This window comes from Penicillium vulpinum (genome assembly GCF_028829585.1).
Source record: "Penicillium vulpinum strain IBT 29486 chromosome Unknown utg000003l_segment0_segment0, whole genome shotgun sequence".
NCBI classification, from domain to species: domain Eukaryota; kingdom Fungi; phylum Ascomycota; class Eurotiomycetes; order Eurotiales; family Aspergillaceae; genus Penicillium; species Penicillium vulpinum.
The window spans coordinates 6467200-6493918 of NW_026643243.1; the positions used below are offsets into that span (position 1 = coordinate 6467200).

A 26719-nucleotide genomic window follows, 5' to 3' on the forward strand; every position below is an offset into this window, starting at 1 on the left:
TGTTGTGAATTGATGGGTTTATTGATACTTCGACAAAGCCAGAGAATGAAAAACTGATATAAATTGGGAACAAGGACGTAGACGGTACTTTAAGAGATTATATTGAAGAAGATCTTAACCGAGCTTATTCAACATAGCACCAACAGCCTTGGTAGAGCCTCGGAACAAGATGGGCCCTCGGAACAAGATGGGCAATCGAAGAATCCGGGAAGCTATCAAGATTACCCCTCAACTTTTTGCTTGATGCCAAGCAACAGAGGACATCAAAGCCGGGGGGGACTTTTCTTAACTTGGCATCGAGAGGGGGTTCCTATCATATACAGGAATCTCACAGATATCTAATATAAAAAAAGGGACGGGGAGGATTGTAGTATCAAAACCCCGCACCGTACTCAAATCTAAAGAGGCTATGGCGAGCAAGTAGCCTTTATTTTGAACTTAGCTTGCCAAATTGGAAGCAAGACCGAGTGGTAGCAATCAGTTTGCTCAGGATCTCCTAAAGATGTAACCAACTAGCAACTGCGACTGCTAATTGATGGACAAGTGTAACTAAAACATCAACATTGTCAAGTTCGGGTTGGTAATTGATAGAAAGCATAGTGCAGAAATAGGAATAAACTATCCACTGGCGATTCTAGTGGCCTCATAAAACATTGAGGCTCAGGCTTCTGACATCCTAGGGTCTCTTTATATCAGTCTTCCTCGATTTCATATATCTTTAGTGTTTATGTATTTGAACCAGTTCTACTGCACACTTTCTCCATGTGTAATATTAGTATGTATTGGCTTTTTCAACCCTAAGAAGCAAACCCAAAAGTGGCGGCTTCATGCGATATTCGGCTATATGCTCTATATAATAGTATTGAGTCCCGCCAAAATATCTTGATAAATTTTCCAAAAAAAGAAAGTATTTCAGTACGTACTCCAATTTCCAGAGCGTTGACAAGATTCTGTAATGTCAGGTTTTTTTTTCAATATTCTACATGTACTCGATAGTGGTCGAACAAAGTCGCAAGGCTTTCGAGGTTCACGTCGAACAGATCTGTCATTGCGTGGGGCACTTCATACAGCTGGAAACGCATGTTTTGGACGCCTTTCGTACATTGATATGACTATCAGGCTAATATAATCAATGAGCTGTTCATATCTAGAGGATGGAACAAGCGGTAAAGCTACAGATGGAATAATCTCCCCACATTTACCCCTCACGTCAGGTATCAAGATGTTGTGTCCTTCAGTACATCGTGCACATCTCCCATTATTGCTTGTTTTATTTTATTTGTAATGGCAAATAAAATATTATCAATAGCTGACCTTGAGGAGGTTGCTTCCAACTCACTATCCATCTCCGCGAGAGGTATGAATTGAATCTCCCTCATGTGGCCACGAATATTTATCTCTTAACGGGGAGAAATAGACTTCTTCAACTCCGGTGCAACAAATCAAGTCACGCTTCACGACAATTATGCTGCGTATAGAAAATACCGTCTCTTACCAAGGGTTCTAAGAGATGTCTCATGCGTCGACACTGGAATTTCCCTCTTTGACCGAAATATCCTATTTCCGCTCTGTGTCTCACCCACCGGATTGCAGGTTATGGCCCACCCAGAAGGTGAGTTGGCAACAAGCCGAGCCTGTGCCAAAATGGGTATAAATATGGGCGTCTCTTCCTATGCCAATCACTCGGTTGAAGAAATCACCGTCGCTGGAAAAGAAGTGGGACCAATTCATCATGTGATGCAGCTCTACGCGATGAACGACAAAGCTAAACAAGAACGGATTGTCCGTCGGGCAGAGGCTGCGGGTTGCAAGGCAATATTTCTGACAGCAGATAGTCCGGTACTTGGGGTGCGTTGGAATGAATGGCGCAATGGATTCATGCCTCCAGTTGGCCTGGGGTACCCGATGTATGAGAAAACATCTACCGAGATTCAGCAACAATCTCATGATGATGGCTTTAGCTCGACAAACTCAGTTTCCCATTCCTGGGCCACGGAGATACCGTGGTTGCGCAGCGTCACAAAGATGGAGATTTGGATTAAAGGCATTCTCACCCCGGAAGATGTCGAGACTGCTATCGAATATGGTTGCGATGGTATCATAATTAGCAACCATGGTGGTCGACAGCTGGATGAGACACCAGCCACAATTGATGCGCTTCCTGCCTGTGCTAAGACTGCGCGGGGGCGGATCAAGATTCATATTGATGGTGGAATTCGATCTGGGGTGGACATTTTCAAGGCCTTGGCTCTTGGTGCTGAATGCTGCTGGGTTGGTCGTCCTGCGCTTTGGGGACTCGCGGTAAGTGCTGCTTGTTACAGTAAAAATCGTGATAGAGGCGGGTGTACTGACTCCGTTCGTAGTATGACGGTCAACAGGGGGTCGAGCTAATGCTCAAGATCCTGTTCGATGACTTCAAGCGATGCATGCAGCTCACAGGCTGTAGATCCATCTCTGAGATCAGCTCGGCAAACCTAGCAATTGTTAATGCATATGGACCTTTGGCTAGACTGTGATCTACATTGTTGTGATTATTTCTAGTGGTCGAAAATGTTCTATTTCCGCTGCATGCTCACCCCTTGCCACTTTTTGATCTCGGTGTAATATTGAGCCCCTAAGCACATCGCCTGATCCACCTGTCCAGTCTGTTGAGGACACTCAGATGATTGTCCTTTTGTCTTGGTGCTGTAAAGTGACAGCCTGGTAGCCTTCGAACTCTTTCAAGAAGTTTGCCATCTCAAAGGGATCATGATTTGAGGCGGGATTGCCAGGGCAAATGCCTCTCAAAACACCTCTCTCCTGAGTGAAAGCATAGATAAATATATATCTTTGGTTTCTGGCAAAATGTAATTTTTATACAGAGTGTAGTCTGTTGTTTGACTCTATCGCGAGAAATTCATTGGCGCTGACTGATAGCCCGTTTCTGGGGTTTATTTCCCATGAACTAGTCACTTGGCGTGTGACCTCACGTATTGGAGAGGATAAAAGGTTCTAGGCTGAATATCATAGCTCAGCTGAAATGCAGGTTGCTAATAGTTCCTGGGCCTGCCCAGGTGACCTCGGGACCTTGGGTACCTACCTAGGTAGGTAAATGCAACGCGCTGAGTCAGCACCGGTGGGCTCCAGCCCTGGAGGGCTCCACACCTGGGTAACGTAACCTTGGAAGCTCCCCCTGTAGCCTGGGCAGCCCAGCTAGGGCCGCCAAGAGTTACCTGACCCCGAGTGTGACGCCATTCCCCAGCTTCTCCTCGTTGCCTAAGGAATAATACCCACCGAGATTCGTTCAGTCCATGATTCTCGGATAAGTATCATCTTCTTAAAACACTGTAGTATTTCCAAGAACGGCTCCGCCATCATTCAGGTATGTCTTCAGGAGCGCGTTGTGTTCTACAGCTATGGGGGATGTGCTAATAGCTCCCCAGTGACCATAGGAAACGTGAACTACTCGTTGCACAATATGCAGTCCGAGAAGCATACGCTTTTGGACATAAAAGAAGTCTACAATTCTGATGACAATGGCTTTGTTTCTATCCACACCTGTCGCAATAAGCAACAAAGAAATCGCCCCTGTTGGGCGAGAACCCTAAGAAAAGGGCTCTGCTTCTTTGTGATCACTGGTCTTATTACCTACCATCTAGGTTTCCCGCATGGTATGAGTCCCTTCTCCCTATTAGAATGCGCCGCTGACATGACCTTTCTCATGATTAGGCTCTCCGTCTACTGAGAAGAACCCATCCCCACACCTCGAGGCTCCCCCGCTTTGCCAGTCACAAGAATGCATTCATGCTGCATCCGAAATCCTCTACAACCTAGATCCTAAATATGAGGATATAGATCCCTGCACTGATTTCGATCAATATGTCTGCGGTGGATGGAGGGAGCACCATGACATGCGGCCCGATCAGGGATCGATATTTGCGGGCACAATCATGGAAGAGAATGCCCAGACTAAACTTCGTCATATCCTGGAGCGCACAGAACCGCCGCAGTCATCTGATGCTGACAATTTCAAGAAACTCAAGGCTGCATACGATGCTTGCTTGGATGAGGCTACAGTCAACAAACGAGGCAGTGAGCCTTTGATTAGCATTCTGGATGAACTGAGAACCATCTATCCTGCAAAAGCAGGTCTTGTGAAAGGAGCGCAGGACCAACTCACCAGTGCTCTGTTGTATCTGGCAAACGCTGGTGTTGAAGCTCTGGCTTCTTCCGGTGTTACTGTAAGCCTATGTGGTCTACACTTTATGAGCGCCACTGATAAATTCTCTTAGCCCGACGACCGAGACCCCGATAATGTTGTGATCATGATCTCGCCGCCTCGGGAAATCGGACTTCCTGCTAGAGAGTACTATAATAACACAAAGACCGTGGCTGATTATACGACTGTTTTGAAGCAAGTTGTTCGGGGACTTTCTGGAGACGGATTTGACAAAATTGCCGAGGATGTTGTAGCCTTTGAAAAGAAGCTCGCAGATGTGACTCCGGACACCCAAACCCAGGAAGATGTTACCAAATACTACAATCCCCTTAGCGTCAAGGAAACGGAGGCATTGCTACCTGAGATCTCTTTTGCTGATATTATTTCATCTTTGGCACCCCATGACTACAAGGTTGATCGCCTAATTATTGGCTCACCTTCCTATATGAAGGCATTGTCTGTTCTCTTGAAAGATACACCCAGGGAGACTGTTCTACTCTTCTTGCAGTGGAAGCTCATCCAAGCGTTTGCGGATGTTATTGAGGATTCCTCCGTCGAACCCCTTCGGCGATTCCGGAATGAACTCGCCGGCAAAGAGCCTCAGGCCAAGGAGGAGCGATGGCGTAAATGCCTCGGACATCTGGATGAAGGGCTTGAATGGAGCCTCAGCCGTTTCTATGTGCTCGATGCGTTCTCTGAGGACTCAAAGAAACTTGGCGATCAGATAGTTTCCGATATCAAGGAGCGATTTATCTTCACCTTGGACCAGACTAGCTGGATGTCCCCGGATGTCCGAAAATTGGGCATTGAGAAGGTAGGAAACATTATCCAGAAGATCGGATTTCCCACAAAGAGTCCCAATGTTTTGGACCCCGATGATGTGAATAAATTCTATCGGGATTTGGAATTGTCCAAGGACACTTTCTTCGAGAACGAGGTGGCTATGGCGAGGTTCCAACTTCATAATGAATGGTCTAAGCTCGGAAAGCCCACCAACCGTGACGAATGGGACATGAGTTCACCGACTGTTAACGCTTATTACAACCCGCCAGGGAATGAGATTGTCTTCCCAGCCGGTATTATGCAACCGCCGGCGTTCTATGGACCTTCGGCTCCATTGTATCTAGCATATGGTGCATTTGGTGCCGTCAGTGGCCACGAACTTTCACATGGTATGTTCAATTCTCTGCAACCTGTAACAACTATTGCCGTTTTCTGACTGACTAATGTGATACAGCTTTCGATTCTACCGGTCGTCACTACGACGAGAGTGGGAACTACACTAACTGGTGGGATGATAAAACCGTTGAAGCATTTGAAGAGCGTGCTCAATGCTTTGTCGACCAGTATTCCAAGTTTACTGTCATTGGCCCCGAGGACAAGGTCCTCAACGTGAACGGACGGCTGACATTGGGTGAGAACATTGCCGACGCTGGAGGTTTGACAGCATCATACCACGCATGGAAGAAGCATGATGAGGCAAAGCCTGACCCCCATCTCCCGGGATTGGATGCATTCACCAAGGAGCAGCTGTTCTTTATATCTTATGGTAACTGGTGGTGTGGGAAGACTACCAAGGAGGCGGCTGAGCAAGCGATCTATAACGATCCCCATGCGCCCAAATCAGCACGGATTATCGTGAGTCTTATCAATGAACTCTTTTACTTGTGTGCCATCACTGACTGTTGTTACAGGAAACTATGGCCAACTCCAGGGAATTCAAGAATGCCTTTAGTTGCCCAGATAAGAAGCCAGTTTGCAAGCTCTGGTAGTTTTGAGTAATTTACTATCAATGGCATTTGCTTTCAGGAGTTCTGAGTAATTTGAGTATTCTGACTTGATCATAAGTGTGTAGCACTGGGATATCTAATCCATCACCGACCCTACAAATGGATTCTAACGATGCTGAGTGGGGGATATTCTGCTCGGGCAAGATGCTGAAACCCTACAGCTGCTAATCTCCACAGCGATCGCTGCTCAACACAAGCGGGAGCAAGCCTCGGGGCATGACCGAATTCAGCATCGACGGCCAGATCCCAAAATGACTGAGGAAGAGGAAGAGAATGGATCTACCTAAGTATGTACGTAGTCGCCTACCTAGGTAGATCAGCAAGTTCCGAGCTCCTCACCTCTTCAGAGTCAGGTGATTTTTTTTTTTCTTGCCCCCCTTACCAGTTTGATTGAGGTTTGACATGTGAGGTCTCATTTACGGCAAATGATGGCCAGGTGTAATTGAAGTCCAAATTGCCGGATATGTATAACATATGCTTAGAGGCCGACATTGAATACTCCACAGTAGGCGGCTCATTTATGGGCTAGTGAGATAATAAAATATGAACTTAATCAAGAAAAGCCCACCAAAAAAAGCCCCCAATAAATTTCGACTCTCTAAATTTGCGGCAATCAGACGATCGTGGGGACCTCAGATCTTTTGGGTCATGTGAGAATCTAGTATTTGCGCTAGTATATGGCGTATAAAGTACATAGAAGTAGGATAGCCAATAATCTAAACTAGGGCGTTATTGCGCGATAATGTCCGTTTCCCGGTCTTCTAACGTTGTAATGAGAGATGTCACACAGTTAATATAATCCTGTGCATTTGAGAAACATCGACACACATTTTTGAGTCAAAATATTATACGGAATACTCCCGGAGTAGGTACCTCTCGTATAAACGTAGTTTAAAATTAAAACATATAAGTTGATAGACCCGATATGTCAAGACGGTAACTCCGCCAACTCCCCTTGGAATGTTCCCATTTTGGCGCAAAGTGGAGATGGAAATAACGGCTGAGGATTGAGCCAACCAGCATCCCCTGTTTTTAACTGAGTACTTTTGTTTTTGGACTCCGTACTTCTTGTAGACAAGTTCGGCCCCGAAACAGGGTTCTGGCTGTTCACTAGCCTTCCGGAACATAGTGACCTATCATCATCCTCTCGAGAGAGAATGTTTGAAGTGATGAGTGGCTACTCCGTATTACAGGACGTGTGAGTAGATTATTAATATATATTCCGTAGTTAACTACGGAGTAGGTAAGGAAGTAAATCGAATTAAAAAGAAAAGGGGGCATTCCTATCGGAAAAGGGAAGACCCAGCGTTCCCAGTACAGCCCAGTGTTAGTGTGTTCGTGTTAGTGTTCCCTCCGTTCTTCCCGCCGCGTCGGGCTATCTCCACAAAACAAGAGCTGTCCGATTTCTTCCTTTCTTTTTTTTTTGTTTAAACCCTTCTGACCTCATAGGTCATGTATTATTTTGTATGATTTTGTATGATTTTGCTCTGACATCTTCCAGTGGTACAAACTCTGGCCCCGTCGCGACGGGAGTATTCTGCGCGTCATGGAGCCATTTCCTCCACCTATCGATCCATCGGAGTTCAAGGATGCCTTTTTGGGCCCGCAAGTCCAAATCAATGAGCTCTCAGCCTCAAACCGAATGTCTAGTGGAGGGCATCCAATCGCGAATCTTCGTCGTGCCAATACCGTAGCCCAGGGTGGTAATCTCAAGCGGAACCTAGAATTGAAGGCAGCACGCGAGAGAACAGCAACCGGGATAAACTCCAAGGCTAGCTATGAGCTCCTACGACAGAACAGTCTACAACGGTCCCAAACACATCGTGGCCCGCTAGAGGCGCGTCCATCCGGGAGGAAGGTCGGCCATTTCGCCGTAAAAAGTGTCGGCCAAAATGGGAAAATATTTCTCAGGTATACCAATTGATCCATTATTACTTGTGCTGTGTCACATAATGCGCAGCCTGCTGATAGTAAGACTATTTCAATAATATAGGCCGATTGCCAATTCGTCCCAGAAAAGCCCACAGCCTACGTCCTTCTCTCCTGTCGATACTACGAACCCTGGTCTTCTTCAGCCGCAGCCTCATGCAAATACCCGCGAGGATCTAGATCCGTCTAGGTGGTCGAGCTCGCAGCTCTCTGAATTACGCCCGCGCGAACAGCCCGAGGATCCCGAGTCCGTCTCCGTGCCTCCTCCTCCCGAACTCTCGAGCCAGCACCGCACGAGACCGATCTCGTTTTCGACAATATCGGAGCAGCAGTCGATAGCCGGTGCTGGGAAGCGTGGGGAGTTGCGGATCGTGATCGATAGATCTGAAGACCGGCCCAAGTCTGCACGTGAGAATTCGACACCAGCCTTGGAGGTTCCTATTCCGCGTTTTCGGCTCGGGTCGCCGCGATTCAACGCGGAAGGCAGTGCAATGATCCAGAGCTCAGTCTACACGCGGGCCTCGATATCGGACAACTTTCGGAATTCAACACTACTTGGAGGCATGACAGATACTCTGCCGGGACTCCATAGTCCATACCCTCGAGACTCTTTCTCGCGGCATCGGCCATCTTTTGCAATTTCAATGTTTTCGGGCACCGCGGCGGCTATGGATATGAACAGAGCTTCACCAGTTCCGAGGAATTCCATGGTCTATGAATTGAAAGAGCCAGTTGAGCCATCAATTTACGAAACGCTGGTTTATGATATGGATGATGGGTCTGTTGTCCGATATATTGCTGGGACAAAGGACATCAGTGCTGCTACGCCTGCCCGCATCGTTGCGCAAATTTCCTGCGAGTCATTCATGGACTATGAGCTAGTATCGGACTTCTTCCTTACCTTCCGTTCATACTTATCCACAACACACCTTTTGGCTCTTCTTCTTGCACGATTAAAGTGGGCAATCAACCGGCTACAAGATGATGGACGCATCATCAGGATCCGCACATTTGCGGCTTTGCGACATTGGATTCTCAATTACTTCGCTGATGACTTTGTTACGAATTACGAGCTTCGAACCCACTTCTGCGAGACCATCAATAAACTATATTCAGAGGTCAGGTCTCGACAAAATGGCGGCACGAGTGATCGAAAGATTCTCATTGACTTGAAACGTTGCTGGAATGGCAAGTGTTCAGTTTATTGGTCTTCTCCCGACTTGTCTCGCGCCTATAACGACCCAGAAATCTCAATTGTACCTGGAGATGTTCATATTGAGTTACCTAAAGCTGAAGAACTGCACCAACCCGTCCCTAGTTATGGCATGATGCCCCGTGCAGACACCACCTTTCGTGAAAGTCTCCCTTTCCCCGTACAGCATGATCGAAATGACTCTGCAGCAACTACACAGAGTATTCCATTCTCTGCCAAAAGCGAACAAAGCTTGATGGCGCTCTCGTGTTCATTACCACCTAAATCCCCCAGGCGCTTGTCCATGTCTGCCTCTAAAGGCAAGGCACCTCGCCCTGTGGTATTGGGCCTCACAAAGTCCAAGTCCTCGTCCAGGACGCATGAACCACCCAAGTCACCCGTATCTCCCATGGTCTCGCGGCACCCATACCACAGTCATAGCCATAAAAGAAGTGGAAGTTTTTCGGACTCGGTGCGAGACGATCGACTGCCGATGTTTGCGATGGAGCCCGAAACGGGATTCGTACCACAGGAAATATTCGATCCGGTCAGTTTAATACGTGGAGAGATGTATCCTCCTGCAGAGTCCTACATGACAATGATGGCACCGGAATCGCCGCCACTTCCTCCGCCGTTGAAGAATCCAAATCCGGATCGTCGAAGTACGCCCGATGTGCCCAAGTCGTCACCTAACTCGGGTATGAGAACAATAATTGGCTCAATCAAACGAGCATTGCACACGAGGAACGGTGGACAGAGTGTCTCTGCCCGAATTGCGACTTCCCATGAGGCCATTTCATTGCCTTCCCGCGGGAAGACATCCGCAATGCCAACTGGACTGGCCTTCGGCTCTGAGTTCTACAGGGAGAGGAAGATGGCAGCCGGTCCCAGATATCCAGGTCGGATTGATGTACTGTGTGATGAGGTCCTCAAACAATACCGCTTGATCATGAATCAGGAAGGAACGAAAGACCAAATTCAGCCGCCAGCTGCGTCTCACTTTCACCAAGCGACCACACAGGAGCCTACATCCAGAACCTCTAATCTTTTACCGACGCAAACTCCCTATTCCGACCCCAAACTAAGGAGTGGTATCACCATGGGCAGTGAATCAATCATCATTGTCGATGATACCGGTTTCGAAATGCCCTTTATGTCAGGGGCTGCACAGGAACCAATGCCAATTGCTGCTGATGATGGCACTCATGAAATGCCTGATGATGCCTCAACGCAATCGATACTCGTGGAAGGAGAATATCTTCGGCCAGTCTGCTACAATGCCAACGAACCGGAATCACCTGCGCAGTCAAACATATTCTATCCCCTTCGCCCTCTCACGCCACAGAGATCGTCCTCGGTCGAACGTGGATCAATGCCTATGAAAAATAAGACAAATTCTCTATCTCTTCGACTCAGAAAGTACGCGTCCTTCCAAAGCGGGATCTCGAGGCAGCGGTTTTCGATGAGCAGCGAGACGGCTCAATCCACCATCGACTCTAATGGGACACAAGATCAGAGCAACAAACAGTCCGGGCCGGTTCTTCGCCGGCGCCGAGGTGGAAACCTGCGTCAAATGCAGAGTGGAGATGAGACCGAGCCTCCTTCCTATCGTGACTCGTTTGCGTCTTGGGATGACTCGATTGTGGACGAAACGACCTCTGATGGCGATGTCTTGAGACCTCCTTCGACGTTGATCCCTCCGAATCCCCGGTATTCACTTATTCAGTCGCGCACTTCCCAGCAAATTAGGCGTTCCTTTGAGTCGGTCATTGCAAAGTTCGCACAGATTCCTGATGACGACGACGGTGGTATTGAGTCCACGCTGTTGAAGCTGGAGGGAAAGTGGGATGGACCACTCAGCGCCAATCGAGATTCTTCGTCTGCACAAGCGGAGGGATCTCACTCTCACGCAGAGCAGCCTTGGGTTCCGCATGGTCTCGAATCAGCAAGGCCTGGGTGGGATGTTCTCTCCCGCAGGCGACAGACGGACAACTCCGCGTATTCCACGGTTGGGGGTCGATTGGCGCCACCTAGGCCTTATTCTGATTCTGTTACCGAGTCTGAGGAGTCTTATAACTCTATTCCGCTTCTTGAGAGAGGACTGACCGACGAGTCCATGAAGCGGCAGCCTAAAAGCCAGCCACTCCAATATGACGCGCACGGCGCCCCGCTCACCCTTGTACCAAGCCATGACACTTCTGAGCTTGCCTCGTCACATCCTTCGATTCAAATTGTGCACGAAACCGACAGTATGCGTCGCATTCCTCGTGGCGCAACCATCCCGGCCTCGACTACTCATGACGCTGGTCAGGTTACCCCGAAGCGCTTCTCAGCTCTGTCTTCTGAGATATCGATCGACCTAATTGATCGGCATGAAGCTATGGGTGCAAGGGTTTCGACAGATACCCGTAGCCTCGGTTCATCAACTGTTGAGATCCCGTCTCATCCTCTAGCGCAACCACCCTCCCCGCCGATGACCATCCAAAATCCGGGATCTTTTACTTCCTATCCTTCGCCATTGAATACAGTCTTATTCCAGGCCCAACCCCTCACGCCCGATACATCCCCGCAACGCAAAGAAGTTGGCATTTCTGCTTCGCGTCCTCTAAACATACAGCAGGTTTCGAGTGACGTGTTGTTCAATTCAGAAAACAATCGTCCCGACCAGAACCCCATCATCAATCTTTTACCCGACCACGTCCCGTTCATCCTAGCATGTGAATCCCAGGTCCTCGCACACCAACTGACATTAATTGAAATGGCCGCCCTGAGCGAAGTCGACTGGCGAGATCTGGTCGAGATGAAATGGAGCAGTGCATGCCCATTAATCACGAACTGGGTCCAGTTCTTGACATATGAGGAACGCAAGGGTATTGATTTGGTCGTTGGTCGCTTCAATCTCATGGTCAAATGGATCCAGTCTGAGATTGTCTTGACTCGTGACATCAACGAGCGGGCCCGTACAATTATCAAGTACATCCATACAGCTGCACATGCACGTCGCATCTGCAATTACGCCACGATGCTCCAGATCGCCATTGCTTTGTCTTCATCTGATTGCTCCCGGCTACAGAGTACGTGGCAATTAATTTCGATTGAGGACAAGCGGCTGTTCAAGGATATGGAGTGCTTGATCCAGCCGGTGCGCAACTTCAATGATTTACGCGTCGAGATGGAGACAGCCAACTTGCAAGAAGGCTGTATTCCCTTCATCGGTGAGTTTCGAAATCCTTTGCTCGAATTAGCTAGATCTTGTGTGCTGATTTCTTTTTCTTCTTTTCAGGCCTATACGTCCATGACCTCACTTATAATGCGCAGAAGCCTGCGCAAGTTAACAGCACTAATGGCGGTCTACTTGTCAACTTCGAGCGCTACCGCACCGCAGCACGAATCGTCAAGAGCCTTCTCCGTCTCATTGACGCTAGTACAAAATACAAGTTTGAGCCTGTGCAGGGCATCATCGAACGGTGCCTGTGGATTGCTTCTCTTCCCGAAGACGAAATCCAATCGCGCAGCAAAGCACTCGAATAATCTCTCGTTTCCCCTCTCTTTCCTTGGTCCTTTTGGTTGCATATCTATATCCATTTTTGTACTACAATCTTGATATCCGTGATTGGATACTTTATACCCCCTTTCTAGAGGCTACTTTTGTCCCTCTGCCATTTTGTACCGATACTTGCATCTGGTTAATACCTTTCTTTTTGGACTTTCTTTTGTGTCTTGTTCATGCCGAACCGGGCTGTTACTTTCAATGGAGACGTCTGTTTAATATGGCTTGGATCTGCCAGTCCACAATGACAGCAATCCTTGTCCATACCTTCCCATTCCAGCCATGCTCGCATTGAATCTTACGGTGTTCAGCATTCCGAGAATGCCCAGGCGCCGCTGCCATTTTCTCTCTACCTAGCATCCCCATTGATCTTCTTTTTATCTGCCAGTCCAGAGTGATACCACCCATCATGCACACCTTGATCACCCCGACCGGAGCATCGAGGATCTCATCTTGTCAGCGTGTGAACATACTGGGAATGGCGGTGATAACTTCATGGTGGGGGAAGCCACGGCCATTCCCAATCTGTTAGAGTCTTACGCGGTTCGCGGTTCGCTCTCTAGCGTCGCCATAGTTTTTTTATGCTTGCCAGCCCAGAGTGATATCGCTTATCATATATACCTTGATCATCCCAGCTGGGGCATCTCACCTTGTTGGCGTACAAACATCTCGGGAATAGCAACAGTGCGTTTACGGGTCAGGGCGCTATCATTCCCAACCTGTCAGAGTCGTCTAGTGGCTCGTGGCTCGCTCTTTAGAACCACTATCATTTTTTTTATATCTATTTTGTTGTTTGTTCTCTCATGATCACAGGCCTATACTTCGTGAGGATTTGGGTGTTCATTTTTGCATCAAAGCGTGTGTTTGATATATCATATGCCTCTTTATGGATATTAATATATTTGAAGTGTTTGCAGATGAATCTTGTGTTCATCATTTGTTATTAAACCTTCCAAATCTGTGCCTTCTTTTCGTACTATGAAACTTACCTAGTCCCCGAGATTCATGTCCTGTTTATTAGGCCCTTGCCCTTAAATTACCCCATCGTTCAAGATAGAACATCAGTAATACCCTCTACTATCATATAATATTCTATATAGGGGAAGTAGGATTCGAAACGTAACATTTTTGCATTGAGTGGAGGTTTTCTAACTAGTCTCACTTACGTATGTATACTCTGTGCATTCCATATGTATGTGTTAGTAGAAGAAATAAAACCACAACCAGATAAAAAAAACGAAAACAACACACTAAGTTATCTGGCTTTTATACTGGTTTCATATCCCCCAATATCACCCCAACCTTCAATACCACGAAGCAATTACAAAACTGCGTCATATCCCGACGGGGCCGTGTTGCGGGAGCTGGTCCAGGAACGGAACACCAAATCCACCCCATCACCACCACCTCCTTCCAACAACCAATTTCCAAGTGTGGAGGGTGCGCTCCTTAGAGTACATACCCCCAGAGAGGGTTCTTCGATCTCCCTCCAAATTAAAAACTCTTTGATGTCCCGCCATAACTCCACCGGACAGCCAGCCCGCCACGATGGACATGACCGAACCGCGGCGCGGGGCTTCAGAGGACTCCATCGACTCCAATGACTACAGCGACCGCAGCCCCGTGTCTTTCCACGAAGCTAAACAGGAACTCCCAGATGACTTGCCTAAATCACTGGATGATCGTCGCTCCGTCCCGGTCTTTCAGCCGGAGACTGAGATGTACGATGCTTGGCAAGGTGAGTGCTCTCATGCCCGCGGAACTATTTCCCCGTTTCCCCGACGCGGGAGATCAAACTATATTCCCGTGAACAGTTACATGTTGGAAAACATTACCGGATGTTTTGGGGTTTCAAGCATTAGGGTCTAATCGTTGAATCTACCATAGGTCAATCACAATACCTGACCGCGCCAGTCGCTGCAAAACCCTTATCCTTCAGCCTAGCGCTCGACGATCACTCGCACGACAATGAGCACGAACTGCGGGCTCACTATGGGCGCGACATCGAAGATAGCGACGCCCGGCTGATGGAAATGCTTGCTGCCCAAGCTGCCCATCGGGAGGTGGATTCGCTTACTGCGGACGAAGAGACAATTGCCGCCGACGAGAAATTAACCGATGATGAGAAGCGCGATATACTCCAGAAGAGCTTGAACATGGCTGCCAGTAACGGCGATGTGGATCGCGTGCGGAAACTAGTACAGGGCCAGGCGAGGACTTACGTCGATGTCAATAAGCCCGATGAGGAGGGGACTGTACCCTTGATCTACGCTAGTTGTTTTGTGGGTTGCTCCTATACGCAAACTATTGGTGCGAGACTGACGGGTTATAACAGGGTCATCAAGAAGTCGTTGCTGCGCTCATTGAGGCCGGTGCCATTGTCGACAGGCAGGATCGTAACCAGTGGAGCGCTTTGATGTGGGCCATGACCAACAGACACAAGACGATAGCGAAGATTCTTCTCGATAACGGGGCATCACCGGATATCAAGTCATCATCCGGTGGCAGGGCTTTTGATTTCGCCCAACCCGGTAGTGAAATTTCTGAATATTTGCATGAAAATGGTTACAACTTTGGCTCTGGTAACATCGATGATGACTTCTATGATGCTGGATTGGCGCATGGTCGTTTCGAAGAAGAGCTAGCAGAGAACGAGATGAAGCGGCGAATGATGATGGAGGAGAGCGCAATCAACCTGGAGGTCGATTTGTCCAGTCTAGGGCTCGACGAGAAATTCGAGGTCAGTTTATGTCGTGAAAATAAGGTTTCAACCTAAACTAATCTGAGTTCTTTCATCCTATAGCCGTCCGATGATGATGAGCTCGAGGAAGATCAGCAGGAATTTGTCTGGGACAAGTGTCTGAATGATCAGATGTTTGTCTTCCAGGAACATGAGCTAGAGCGCATTTTGGACATGATCATCACCAACATGACTCCCCAGCGGTCTCCTTCCCAAAAGCCGGTGCCTGCAAATCTTCTGTTCCTCAGTGCCCGTTATGCGCACTATCATGCCAGCCCTGAGCTGCTCACAACTCTGCTCTCGTCTGCAATGGAGAAGATCAATGACGTTGTAGAACGTTATCAATGGGATATGACAATGCAAGCCTTTTGGCTGTCAAATGCCACGCTTCTGCTCCATTACCTGAAGAAGGATGGCGGCTTAGTGGAATCTACCGTCGAGTTCCAGCTCCATCTAGCAGAGCTGATCAACGAGATATTCGTTCTCATTATTCGTGACGCCGAGCGTCGAATGAACAAAGTCCTGGATGCGGCAATGCTGGACCATGAAACCATCCCTGGACTGGAAGATATCGCTTTTCAAAACGAGTGGAACCTGTTCCGCAAAAATAAGAGCAAAACCCCCGAGCCTGATGAGAAGCGATTCCGGCCTCCATCACCGCGGCGACGAGCACAAATCTCGCCTCGAAACATTACGTCTTTACTATCATCGACCCTTTTTGTACTTGATCTCTACGATGTTCACTCAGTTATCACGACCCAGATCCTCTCTCAACTTCTCTACTGGCTCAGTGCCGAGATCTTTAACCGAATCATGAGCACGAAACGTTACTTGGCACGCACGAAGGCGATGCAGATCCGAATGAACGTTTCATCGTTGGAGGATTGGGCGCGCACGAACAACCGTGTGCCAGAACATTACGAAAATGGATCTACAAGCAGTACCGGAGAGTCTACAATGGAGGCTGCTCGTCGACATTTGGCTGCGGTCATTCAACTCCTTCAATGGCTGCAATGCTTCTCCTCGCTCGGCGATGACCATGAATCTCTCGTAACAACCCTGCTCCAACTCCAACAACTCACCCCCGCCCAGCTCCTGCATGCAGTCAAGTCATACCGCCCGGAAGTAGGCGAGAAAGGTCTGACCAAGCAAGCCATGAAGTTCCTTCTCGACATGCAAAATGACCCTGAAGTTCTATTCCGCGAGCAGCAGAAAATTCAAGACGAGAAGGCAAATGCAGCAGTTGGAGCAGGGCTTCGAGCAGCAGCAGATGCCCGTCCAAAGACACCACCGAAAGACCAGCCCTCCGCAGCACCCACATCTCCAGACGCTCTATCCCCAAGCTCCGCTGCTGTATCATCCCGACCTACAAGCATAGTCGCTGCCAAGAACGAGGAGCGCCCAGGTAGCGGCAATAGTGTCTTCCTCGATCCCACCCTCTTCCTTCCCTTTTCCCTTCCAACTAGTACAGACATGCTGGTCAGCTACGGCGCTGGCTTTGGTGGCACGAACCGCGAACGAGCCCGCAAGTACATTCCCACAGTCCCACCCGAGGTCCTGAGTCGATTCGATCGTGGCGACGTATAAACAAAACAAGCATGATCACTACTTTTTTTCACTTATCCTCCAGTTTGGATTCTTAATGGTGCGAACTATGCGGGCTTGAGGCGGTGAGATAAAGATGGCAAATAAAGCGATAGGATACCCTTTGCACCCTGTTTTTTTTGGTTTTTGTTTGGAGAATATGCTAGTTGTGGCTTCTGTGTGGGCATCTGCCGATGTGCCGAGTATATATTTTAAATGAATCTCTTCCCCGCATAGCATTATATCCGGCCACTGTAGACTGATATTGGTAGCCGGTATGGATTGCTCTCCGTTCGACCAGTAGCTCAAGCCCTGGGCTGAACATGGATTTTTACAGCCAAGTATGGGGTTTAATGCAGTGATTGCGGATGGAATGTTGAAGTTATTGCACGAACATGTCTGGGATTTCCAGCCGAATTAGGATTCTGTAAGTGATTTGGAATAAACCGTAACAGAGTACGATAGGTACATATGAACCTAGAAGTATAGTAAAAAAGCTCATACACATTCAAGATCTCTAAACGAAAAGTTCTGCTGACTGGAAGGAAGAGTACGAAATGTCGAATAGGCAAAACTCAGAGAGCTCAGGCTATTCAGATCGCTCATAGCAATGGTATTTCTACTAATCAGGTGTTTCAGATCTGCATATGCAACTGAAATGTACATCTATGTACCCAACCTGATACTGAGACATTTCAATAGGGTAACCGCTTGACCTTGACCCAAGAGTACATATGTACATATGTAGTTTCCTATTTGGGCGGTTTCGTCTCTCTCCCGCCGGACGTACCTGCCTACATAGCACCCTTATGTAGGTATTCCAATCTTGGAAGGTTCTCATCACCTTCATGTAATCCAACTCGCGTGCCTTCCTATCATCCCTTGTATTGATGCAATTTAAAGTCTACTGTCAACATGACCGTCACCTCAAAACCCTCCACAAACCGGACTAAGGACCACTCTCTCCCTCAACTACTGCCTTCGCCTTCTGTAGAGAAATTTCCGGCAATCTCCAATCCAACGATGAGTTTATCCAGAGACCTGGCTCCGCCTTCCGGGCTCAATCGCCTACCACCTCCACTAACAATGTCGACTCCCATACCTCCGCTACCAGCTGGATGGGAAGGCACAGAGCACATGATTACTTGGCTGAAGGCCAAAATGGAAGAAGACCGGCGCAGGCTGCAAGAAGGAAAAACACAGGAGGCTAATTTGATACTGGAACGGCGGCGCATCGAGCAGTCAATGTTGTCGGATGCTTTGAATGGTGGTGTCTCACCGAACTTGATCCCAACCATCTTCAGCCACTTTTATACCACCAGTCTCAATCCTCAACTGGCTGCTGAACCAAAGGAACAGTCTGCAACGGCTTCCAGATCTGCTGCGCCTCCTGTGATCCCCCAACAACAAAGTAATCAGGGCCCTGCGCCGCCTGAAAAGCTCCCAGTTACACCACAACGGCCTCGGCGGGATCTTAAACAACCTTCTCGAGCACAAGCCAGTGGAGTGCTACCGATGACCACAAAGTCTCTGCCGGGAACACCCCACTCGCAGTGGGATGAAGAAATATCTAGTGAACATCGAGAGCAACTGATAGACTCTCAACGAGAGGAGCTGAAGCGCATGCTAAAATCCCAGAACAAAGAGTGCGCTGACATGAAGTTGTTGGATACAGCCTTTGATCACACCTTTCCTATTATGAGCTCTATGCTCCCGGCCCAGTCCCCTCGGAATCACGCTGGTCCTCCCAATAAGGCTTCTGGAACACGGAGAAAACGGCAGCAAGCCCCTCAGGAAGCTCAACCCAGGTCTACACAAGAATCAGGGCCACAATCCCAGGCACAACAAGGTCAAACAAAAATGCCGCCGAGCAATCCTATCAGTGTTTCCAATGGCCTATCTCATTTTCGCCCGGAGCAAACAAACTCCCCTAGGGCAAAGCGAAAGGACCAGAGATCGCACGAGAAACTCCCTCCACCTCGATTTCGCCGAAATGAGACAGTTTCCGATCAACCAGACGCATTCGATGAATCGCAGCTTGATCAGAAGCAACAGCAGCGCGATGTATCCAGCTTCCATGAGTACCGTACTTGTAAGGGTAGTTCGTCCGAGCAAACATCGGACTCAACCTCGGATACAGTAGGAAGATCCAGTGCAACTTCAGCTGAAGAGCTTCAGAAACAATCTGCTCATCGCCAGAGCTCATCAGATACTGTCGATGCATCACATTCCCTGCAAGACATGGTTACAGTCATCAAATTAGAGCGAGACTGAACAGTGTGCCGCTCAGTTTTCTCCTTGTTTTTTTGTTTATCTCTATTCGATTATTCTTTCGGACATCGAGCGTTGCTCTGCTTTCAATGTCCTTTATGTGTGCGTGCGGAATTGGGTCCATTGGGTCAAATAGGTGTTTATGGCGTCTGAAGGTGACGTCTGAGCTTGTTGAATGTTCTGATCTTACCATGGAGGACTTTTGTCAATAGTAAAAATACCAAATATCGTTATTGTTACTTCAATATTGAAGATTGCTCCGTCTGTATTAGTTACCCTCGTTTGTTTTTGATGACCGCTAAATCCTACAAGCCAGTATTCACTGGCACCTGCTGAAACTATTGATATATCAGGCTTCAATGGATTGAACTAGGACTTTACCGCCGGTAATAGTTGTGATTGCGGCAAGAAGATTGCCCAGCAGGGACACAGGTCGACGACCGTATGCATTGGCAAAAGGAATCACAATCAAGGGCCCAATACCCGCAGAAACAAGCCAGGCTGTTAGCTCTATTGTTATCGGAATTGGCATTTACATGTTTGCTTCATGAGAACAATTATAATTAAAAGGGATGTGGCCAATCGGAGGAGGTCCTCTCCCCATGTAGTTAAGCTTCTTTTGTAGTTTTTTTAGGTATATATATTCATCCTACTCCGTAGTAGGAGGCTGTATAACATAACAAAAAGCATTCAGAAGCAAGAAAAGCCCCTAGAATTTCCCCTATCAGATCTTTCTATAATATAAAAATAGATATAAAGTTGTCTGAAACTCTTGGCGTGTTCAATCCCTAGGTATGACATCGAAGTACGTCATCGCTAAATGATGCCAAATCTAGAAACCTGATTTCTTAACTTGCAAGTATATAGGAAGTCAATTCCACTGGTAACCCACACCAAATCTCCTCCCAACCTCCTCCCATATTCAAGAACTGAACACAAAACACAAAACACAAACCCCAGACCTACAAAATGACGACCTTTATGCGCCTGAAGACCCCATTCCAGGCTCGATCCCCAATTACAGCTCTCTCCACAGCACGTATCCAAAAACCTCACATCTCGTTTTACCGAGGCTACGCGAGCAAATCCTCAAATGACCCTGAGCAAGCTACAACCTCGACCACAACCCGCCAGGAAAACTCGCCCAACCGCCCCATCCCCTCCAACAAGGCAAGGCCAACCCTCCACGAGGGAGAGAAGTCGCCTCTTATAGACAAAGAGGGAAACTTGAAAAAGGATCTTCCTGAGGATGTGAAGAAGCACAATCGGGAGATGGAAGAGCGATATGATAAGCCGTATAACTATGCTAATGACGAGGGCACGGTTGAACCTGCTTTCAAGAACTAGCGTGGTTCCTTGCTTGGTATCCTGCTGTACTGGTGATATATCTGCCATGATGTGTTAGGTTATGAGATGGTGCTGGTTCATCATTCTTCTTTTGGGCTTCTAGGTCCAGGTGCCTGCTTTTGGGGGGGGGGGGCTGTGGATGAATGGCTTTTTCTTATACGGGCTTTGTATTTTTATGCTCTCTGGGAGGTTTTTTTATCGTTCTACATATAAATAACTATATGTACCCAACCAAGAATAGTTGGCTGCTTATGCGGTCCTGTCAAGTCTTTGGTAGTCCTTTTGGTAGTCTTCTCGGATTTCTTTTTGAGATGTCTTTTCTTGGATACTGTTTCCCCCTTCTCAATTTTATAGATAGGAACCTTGGAAGAGGACAATATCATCAGATGACCTTTATATTGTATAGCATCTGATGGAGAAGTGAATTCCTTGAAGAATTCAAGAACCCGAGTTGTTTTTAGTAGCAGAATAAATCTTTCCAGGACTTACTATACCTACTAGTGAAGAGTATTAGGCTACATCTATGTTCATCAAATGCATAGTGAGATGATTGATTCTTGCTCAATCTAGCTATCCATGATGATGTACAAAACAAAGCAGTCCAGGCTTGACCCAAACCAATATTCAGCAAAGATAAAATCCTAAGCACATTGCAGTAAGGTAATATGATGACGTTGCAAAAACAGCCATGTGTCCCGATAAAGGAGATGTTAATGTTGATGTTTTTCGTTTTTTGGTTTTGGTTTTTTTCTTTTTTTCAATAGATTTTCTTCAGACAGGCAGCGTGGCCATGTCGCCCTTTGGTGAAAATCAATGTGTCCGAAAAAGCAAATGTTGCATTGCAATGTACTGTTCAGCTCACAGGCAACTTGCCCATATCACCCTTGCCGCCCTTGATCCATTCAGGGTCAACCAGGCGCTCACGCTCCGCGTACAATTGCTTGTAAGCGCCACGAATGGTTCCATCGCTGACGTGCGCGACTTGGGATATTTCCTTGGCAGACTTTCCGTGGCCCATAAGGAACGAGGCCATGTAGATGCAAGCTGCAACAATAGACAGGGGAGAACGTCCGGCTAAATCGCCCATGGCAGTAACGCGATCCGAAAGGGAGACAGAAACACTGGTGACCTGGTAAGGAAGGTCGAGAAGGTTGCAGAAACGATTGCAAAGATCGCTTGGCTTGGTCGAAGTAGTCGCGTTGTAATCGCCGGCAGAGTCGTGCGTTTCGCCATTTTCCAAAGCAGCATTGTGGCGCTCGACGTTCTGGGTGGTGAAAAACTTCTCCAAAGCCTTGTAGATGCGACCGATTTCCTTTCGGGTAACCTTGGTCACTGCGAAGATTTCAGTGAAGGTACGAGGGACCTTGCACTGACGGCATGCGATGAAGATGCATCCGGCAATAATGACTTCTTGCGACTTGCCCTTGAAAGCCTTGGCGTCGTCGACCATCTTGAAGAGATACTTGGCAGTATCAGCGACAGTCTTCTGGATGTTGAAACCGTCGCACAAAGCACCAATTTCTTTATAGGCTGCCAGGAGGGCCTTGTTCGCTTTTTCGCCCGACTGCTTGTTTTGCGCGCGATAGAGGTCGCGGGCACGGCCAGAGCCTCCACTTGCGATGGAAGTCTCTAGTTGAGCACCGTTGAGCAGAGGGTTCGAGGCGTCTCCGACACGGGAAGGATCGTCATTATTCTGGTCATCGTTGGAGAAGGTACGCCATTCAGAGTGCAAGTCGATCTCACGGTCTGCGAGCACAAGTCCACAGGAGCCGCAAACTGTCTCGTGGGAATCGGGGAATTCCAGGTTCGGAGGATCCTCTTTGCATTCGGGGCAAACGAGATGAGCGGATAGGTTTTTCTTCCAAGGAGCCGCAACCTCGGGTTTCGCAAGAGCGGGTGTAGCCATAGTAGCCATATTTTGAGTTTTCAAGTAACTTGCGTATCGATCGTGGCAACGTCTTGCAACGGCTTTTGGCGCTATACGGGGTAGATTGTATTTCCGATTATAATAGTGAAGGAGAAGTGGCGAATACAGCTTGGCGGCTGTAGTGAGAAAAACGAAAGCGGGCCACTTGCAGAGGATCCCTCAGCAAGGGAAAAGGTTGAAAATTAGAAAAGCGAGTCGCTCAAGGCCACTGTTTTGCGCAGTCATGTTAGCTTAGTCCAAAGCAAATTCATTGTCTCCCATATCACAAAGTCGTCTGGTCCTTGACCCAATGTCATGCCAAGATATACTGGAACAAAAAAAAGTCTTCGTTACCTTTCACAGGCTAGAGCCCTCGGGATTCGAAGGAGTCACCCCAGTCGTAGAAAACCTTTCACCAGTCTGCGCTTTCTTGAATCGAAAGTGGAACAGAAATCTCGCCTCAGCTTGTCCAGCCGTGTTGAACCAGTCAAGGTCTCCGCAAGAAGTCTCTCACGAAAATGGGGACAGGCTGAGGAAAAGAGAAAGAAGAAGCCAGGGACTGGGGGAGGGGGAGAGTGAGGGAGGGAGACGATGGGGTGAGGTGAGGCTTCAATGGGCGACCGGGGGGCATCCGAGAAAGGCGCAGTCCAGATTAGGCTTAGTAAGCAAAGCAATAATCACGTGATATAATAGTCGTGTTTTGATTGGCCAAAGAAGTATATGAAGCTTTTTCATTCCAAACAAACATTCTTTGTTCTCGTTTACTACTACAGATGAACCAGACCAGATAAAACAGAGATTTGGATTCGCAATTTGCCAAGAAGCGAAAGCAAATTCTAATATCAAGAGATTCGGATATTTCCTATACGGATGGTCTCGGGAACTTGGGTATGATGTAGATACTAGTCGGTTTAGGGAATTGTGTTCTCTCTTCTTATCAAAAACACACCGCACATACTTGCTTGTTGTAATTTAACCAACTCTCACTTCTCATTTATAAATTGAACTACTGTCAACTATCTTTTTCTCATACTGAAATGCAGGTTGAGTGTTGAAGCCCTGGAAAGAATCGGGAACAACATGGCCCGGCTGAGTCATCTGCCAAGAAACCTTTCCGAACAGAAGTCGTTTGAACCTCCAACTTCACGGAAAGACGGATCAGATCTATTCTGTTGAGCACCACCCCTCATTCCTCATCTACACCCTTAATCAAGATGATGTCTCAATCTCTCCGGGCCTCGGTGAGTATTGATTGATCTACAGCTGTCTATTTCGACCTTCAACTAACGCGAAAAGCAGCGCACCCTCTTCTCCCGTGCCTCTCGGGCACAGGTCTCGGTCGCTCGCCGCACTTTCCTGACCTCCGCCGTCCGCCAGGGTACGTATCCTACCTGGGGACTATCTTCAATATAACACAGATGTCCCTGTTATATCTATCGGTCGCATCATCGCTAACCCACAACCCGCCGCAGCCGACCCCGTCCAGGACCTGTACCTCCGCGAGCTCAAGGCCTACAAGCCCACTCCCATCAAGGCCGGTGACGCCGAAGAGCACGTCCACAAGTTCAGTGCCCCCAAGCCCCCCCAGTCCCCCGAGGAGGCCAACCTCGCCAGCGAATTGTCTGCCTACGAGAGCCAGGAGGTTGAGGTTGAGGGCCAGGCCGCCGCTGGCGAGGCCGCCCCTGTTGAGGAAAGCTGGTTCGAGGAGGAAGAGGAAGCCCCCGCTGCCCACTAAATTCCCCTTTCTTTTTCATTTAGCAAGGTCTGGGGAGATATGGGGGGAAGGCTGGCTTTAAATGCCGGTGACGCAACTAATGTGGCCGCCTCTTGAGGTCCTGAAGCTTGTAAATTAGACCACATTTTTGAACTTTGAGACTTCTTTCTTCCTTGGGTGTCGCCTTTTCTGTCTTTGTCCAAGGCAGGACTCAATAGTAAATGTTTTCAATCTGGACGGACTCCGCGGGGTGGCTGATACCAAAGACTATATTTGGTGAGTACAACAGACACACTCCAGACTAAGGTCATCCGTGATATCTTCAGGTTTGGTGTTGAACGCAAAGAGCGGGGTTTGTAGTATTCGAATGTAGTATTTCAAGAGCAATGGTATACAACATAAAAGGATATCTAGACCTGCATGATTGGCCACGTGATGGAGTACACAGGCAGCATAGGAGAGTGAGTCTTTATGGTCAGCCATGATGACAAGAGCTGTGGGCAATCAATGACTGGCACATTGAGACTAATCCACGATGTTGTGGACCCTTGCCTGTTGTGCATAGGCAAGATAGACCAAACAAATAGCTCGGTTGGAACATGATATCGCACTGCTGGTTTACAAAATGAGCTCTGCATGGAACTTGGGCAAGCTTATTGTCACGCTCATGCAATAGGTCATCTATTACGGAGTACTCCGTACCTGGTCAGTCCTCGGAAGTATATTCGGTGTATGGTGTACGGAGTACTCCATACTCCGTACTCCGCATGAATTTATGAATTTCCATATATGGAAACTATTGGTACTAATTATTGACTGACGAACAGACCAGAAGCTCATAAAGTATTGCAATTGATCCGATGTATCAGATTCCCCATTTCCCTGGATTGAGCACCTATCAGATGCACCAATCGTTTTCTCCATAGAATTTGATATCAACACCCCTGGAGAGATCAACCGGGATAGCTGGCATAGCTAAAGCCAAAGTCAAACTTTAACCAAATAAAATCCGAGAGCGGAAAAAAAGACGATTCGAATACTATTGCACCACGATTGCATACTCACTTCAGCCTAAGTCACTGTTGTTCAACTTGGGTCCTGAATTTTCCGAGCAGGGGGCGCAATGAAGACATTGGTCGGCGAGGAATTATGCAATGTAATTCATTTGTCAACAGTGCACTCGTTTCTGGAAACCCTTCGATACATCCAGAAAAAAAATTAAGGTATGGCACCTGGGAATAATATGTTGATTTATAAGGCTAGTTATGTCTCTAAGGATTTTAAGTGATTTTAAGCGCCCTGCAGGGCAGATTACAGTGGAAATAGCCCCATCCGCTTCATGGATAAATTCAGAAACTGAGTTGACCCTGATCTGGATGTGGAAAGTAATGTTGCTTCTTTATAGTCTATATATGAATCACACTCTATGAATCATGGGTGAACATACAAATTATGAAGGAATGCGAGAACCATAGAGAATTAGGGTTGATGATGCCATCGGATCACCGACATTCTAACATTCCATAGCTAAGAATGAGATACGAGAGATCTGTGTACAAATTACAACAGTCATGGCCTGAATTCTGCCCTTTTATTGTCCGGAGAGGATGCGATTGGCCCTATCGCCTCTAGATACCTTGCAATTGGGACTGGAGTGCCCAATGTGTTTACGAATCAGACTTGGTGCATGTGCATGCAGAGACCATGGACTCGAGCTGACATGGTGAGACTATCCAAGTAGTATTACGCGATCATGATGGGTAGAGAAGAAAAAGAAGAAGTGGAATTAAAAGGGAGAATAGGGGATCTCTCTGAAACAAACCCTCTAAGATTAAATAATATAAATTGCTCGTATAATAGAGTAGAGGATGATAATGATAAGTTAGAATGCCCAGGTGTCTCGAGTTGATTAACATAAAATAACATAAATAAACATAAATAAAAATAGAGAGACCCTGTACGGGAGTACGGAGTATACGAAGTGCCTTTATATTTTGTTTGGGAACCTCTATCTTCCCCCTTATTTACTCCCTTAGATCTATTTTGATCTTGATTTTTTTTTTTTTTTTTAGTCTTTCTCTCCCTCACATCCTCTTGACATTATTTCCCCCCACGCCCTTTTTCCCGGACCCTTGTGCTGAGGCCCTTGGGGGAGATTCCCCCGCCGATCACTTGCTGAATCAGTGTGGCGCCCTTCTAAGCGGCTGCATAGACGATCTATCCACCCCCGAACTGCTTTATTCCTGGATATTGTCTTGTCTCTCTATTTCTCTATATCCCTCTTGTTCCCTGAACTTTTCTCTCCAAGCATTTCAGCATTGTGATTGTGTCTTGTTTGCCCTTCCCCCAGATGCAGCGTGCCTGACCACTTCGACCCGGAACTTCCTGGTGCACAGAGGAGCTGGTCTCTTCTACGCTCAGAATCCTGACATTTAAGGGGAAATGAACTAATAACCCCCCTCAATAACCGAATCTGCTCCCTATTGACCCCCTGGACA

General features: G+C 47.6%; 7 protein-coding genes across 7 annotated transcripts; 6 read left to right on the top strand and 1 right to left on the bottom strand.

Annotated features, from left to right (window-relative positions):
- Positions 1-1284: 1284 nt before the first annotated feature.
- Positions 1285-6243, top strand: N7479_007481 (uncharacterized protein; the record flags this gene model as incomplete). Its single annotated transcript, XM_057255175.1, has 8 exons — positions 1285-1357; positions 1418-2301; positions 3374-3650; positions 3709-4220; positions 4272-5370; positions 5436-5836; positions 5893-5952; positions 6166-6243. 8 exons carry the CDS (start codon positions 1285-1287, stop codon positions 6241-6243), a joined length of 3384 nt encoding a protein of 1127 aa, XP_057109037.1.
- Positions 6244-7534: 1291 nt separating this feature from the next.
- Positions 7535-12640, top strand: N7479_007482 (mitotic regulator LTE1; the record flags this gene model as incomplete). Its single annotated transcript, XM_057255176.1, has 3 exons — positions 7535-7899; positions 7982-12324; positions 12393-12640. 3 exons carry the CDS (start codon positions 7535-7537, stop codon positions 12638-12640), a joined length of 4956 nt encoding a protein of 1651 aa, XP_057109038.1.
- A 1567-nt stretch (positions 12641-14207) lies between these two features.
- Positions 14208-16986, top strand: N7479_007483 (uncharacterized protein; the record flags this gene model as incomplete). The annotated part of the gene is made up of 4 exons (XM_057255177.1): positions 14208-14397; positions 14547-14941; positions 14995-15399; positions 15463-16986. The coding sequence occupies 4 exons, from the start codon at positions 14208-14210 to the stop codon at positions 16984-16986; spliced, it is 2514 nt and encodes an 837-aa protein (XP_057109039.1).
- A 912-nt stretch (positions 16987-17898) lies between these two features.
- N7479_007484 (uncharacterized protein) lies at positions 17899-19257 on the top strand (the record flags this gene model as incomplete). Its single annotated transcript, XM_057255178.1, has 1 exon — positions 17899-19257. The coding sequence occupies one exon, from the start codon at positions 17899-17901 to the stop codon at positions 19255-19257; it is 1359 nt and encodes a 452-aa protein (XP_057109040.1).
- A 966-nt stretch (positions 19258-20223) lies between these two features.
- Positions 20224-20601, top strand: N7479_007485 (uncharacterized protein; the record flags this gene model as incomplete). Its single annotated transcript, XM_057255179.1, has 1 exon — positions 20224-20601. One exon carries the CDS (start codon positions 20224-20226, stop codon positions 20599-20601), a length of 378 nt encoding a protein of 125 aa, XP_057109041.1.
- An 853-nt stretch (positions 20602-21454) lies between these two features.
- Positions 21455-22516, bottom strand: N7479_007486 (transcription factor SUA7; the record flags this gene model as incomplete). Its single annotated transcript, XM_057255180.1, has 1 exon — positions 21455-22516. One exon carries the CDS (start codon positions 22514-22516, stop codon positions 21455-21457), a length of 1062 nt encoding a protein of 353 aa, XP_057109042.1.
- Positions 22517-23721: 1205 nt separating this feature from the next.
- N7479_007487 (ATP synthase subunit H) lies at positions 23722-24242 on the top strand (the record flags this gene model as incomplete). Its single annotated transcript, XM_057255181.1, has 3 exons — positions 23722-23748; positions 23807-23885; positions 23980-24242. The coding sequence occupies 3 exons, from the start codon at positions 23722-23724 to the stop codon at positions 24240-24242; spliced, it is 369 nt and encodes a 122-aa protein (XP_057109043.1).
- Positions 24243-26719: the final 2477 nt, after the last annotated feature.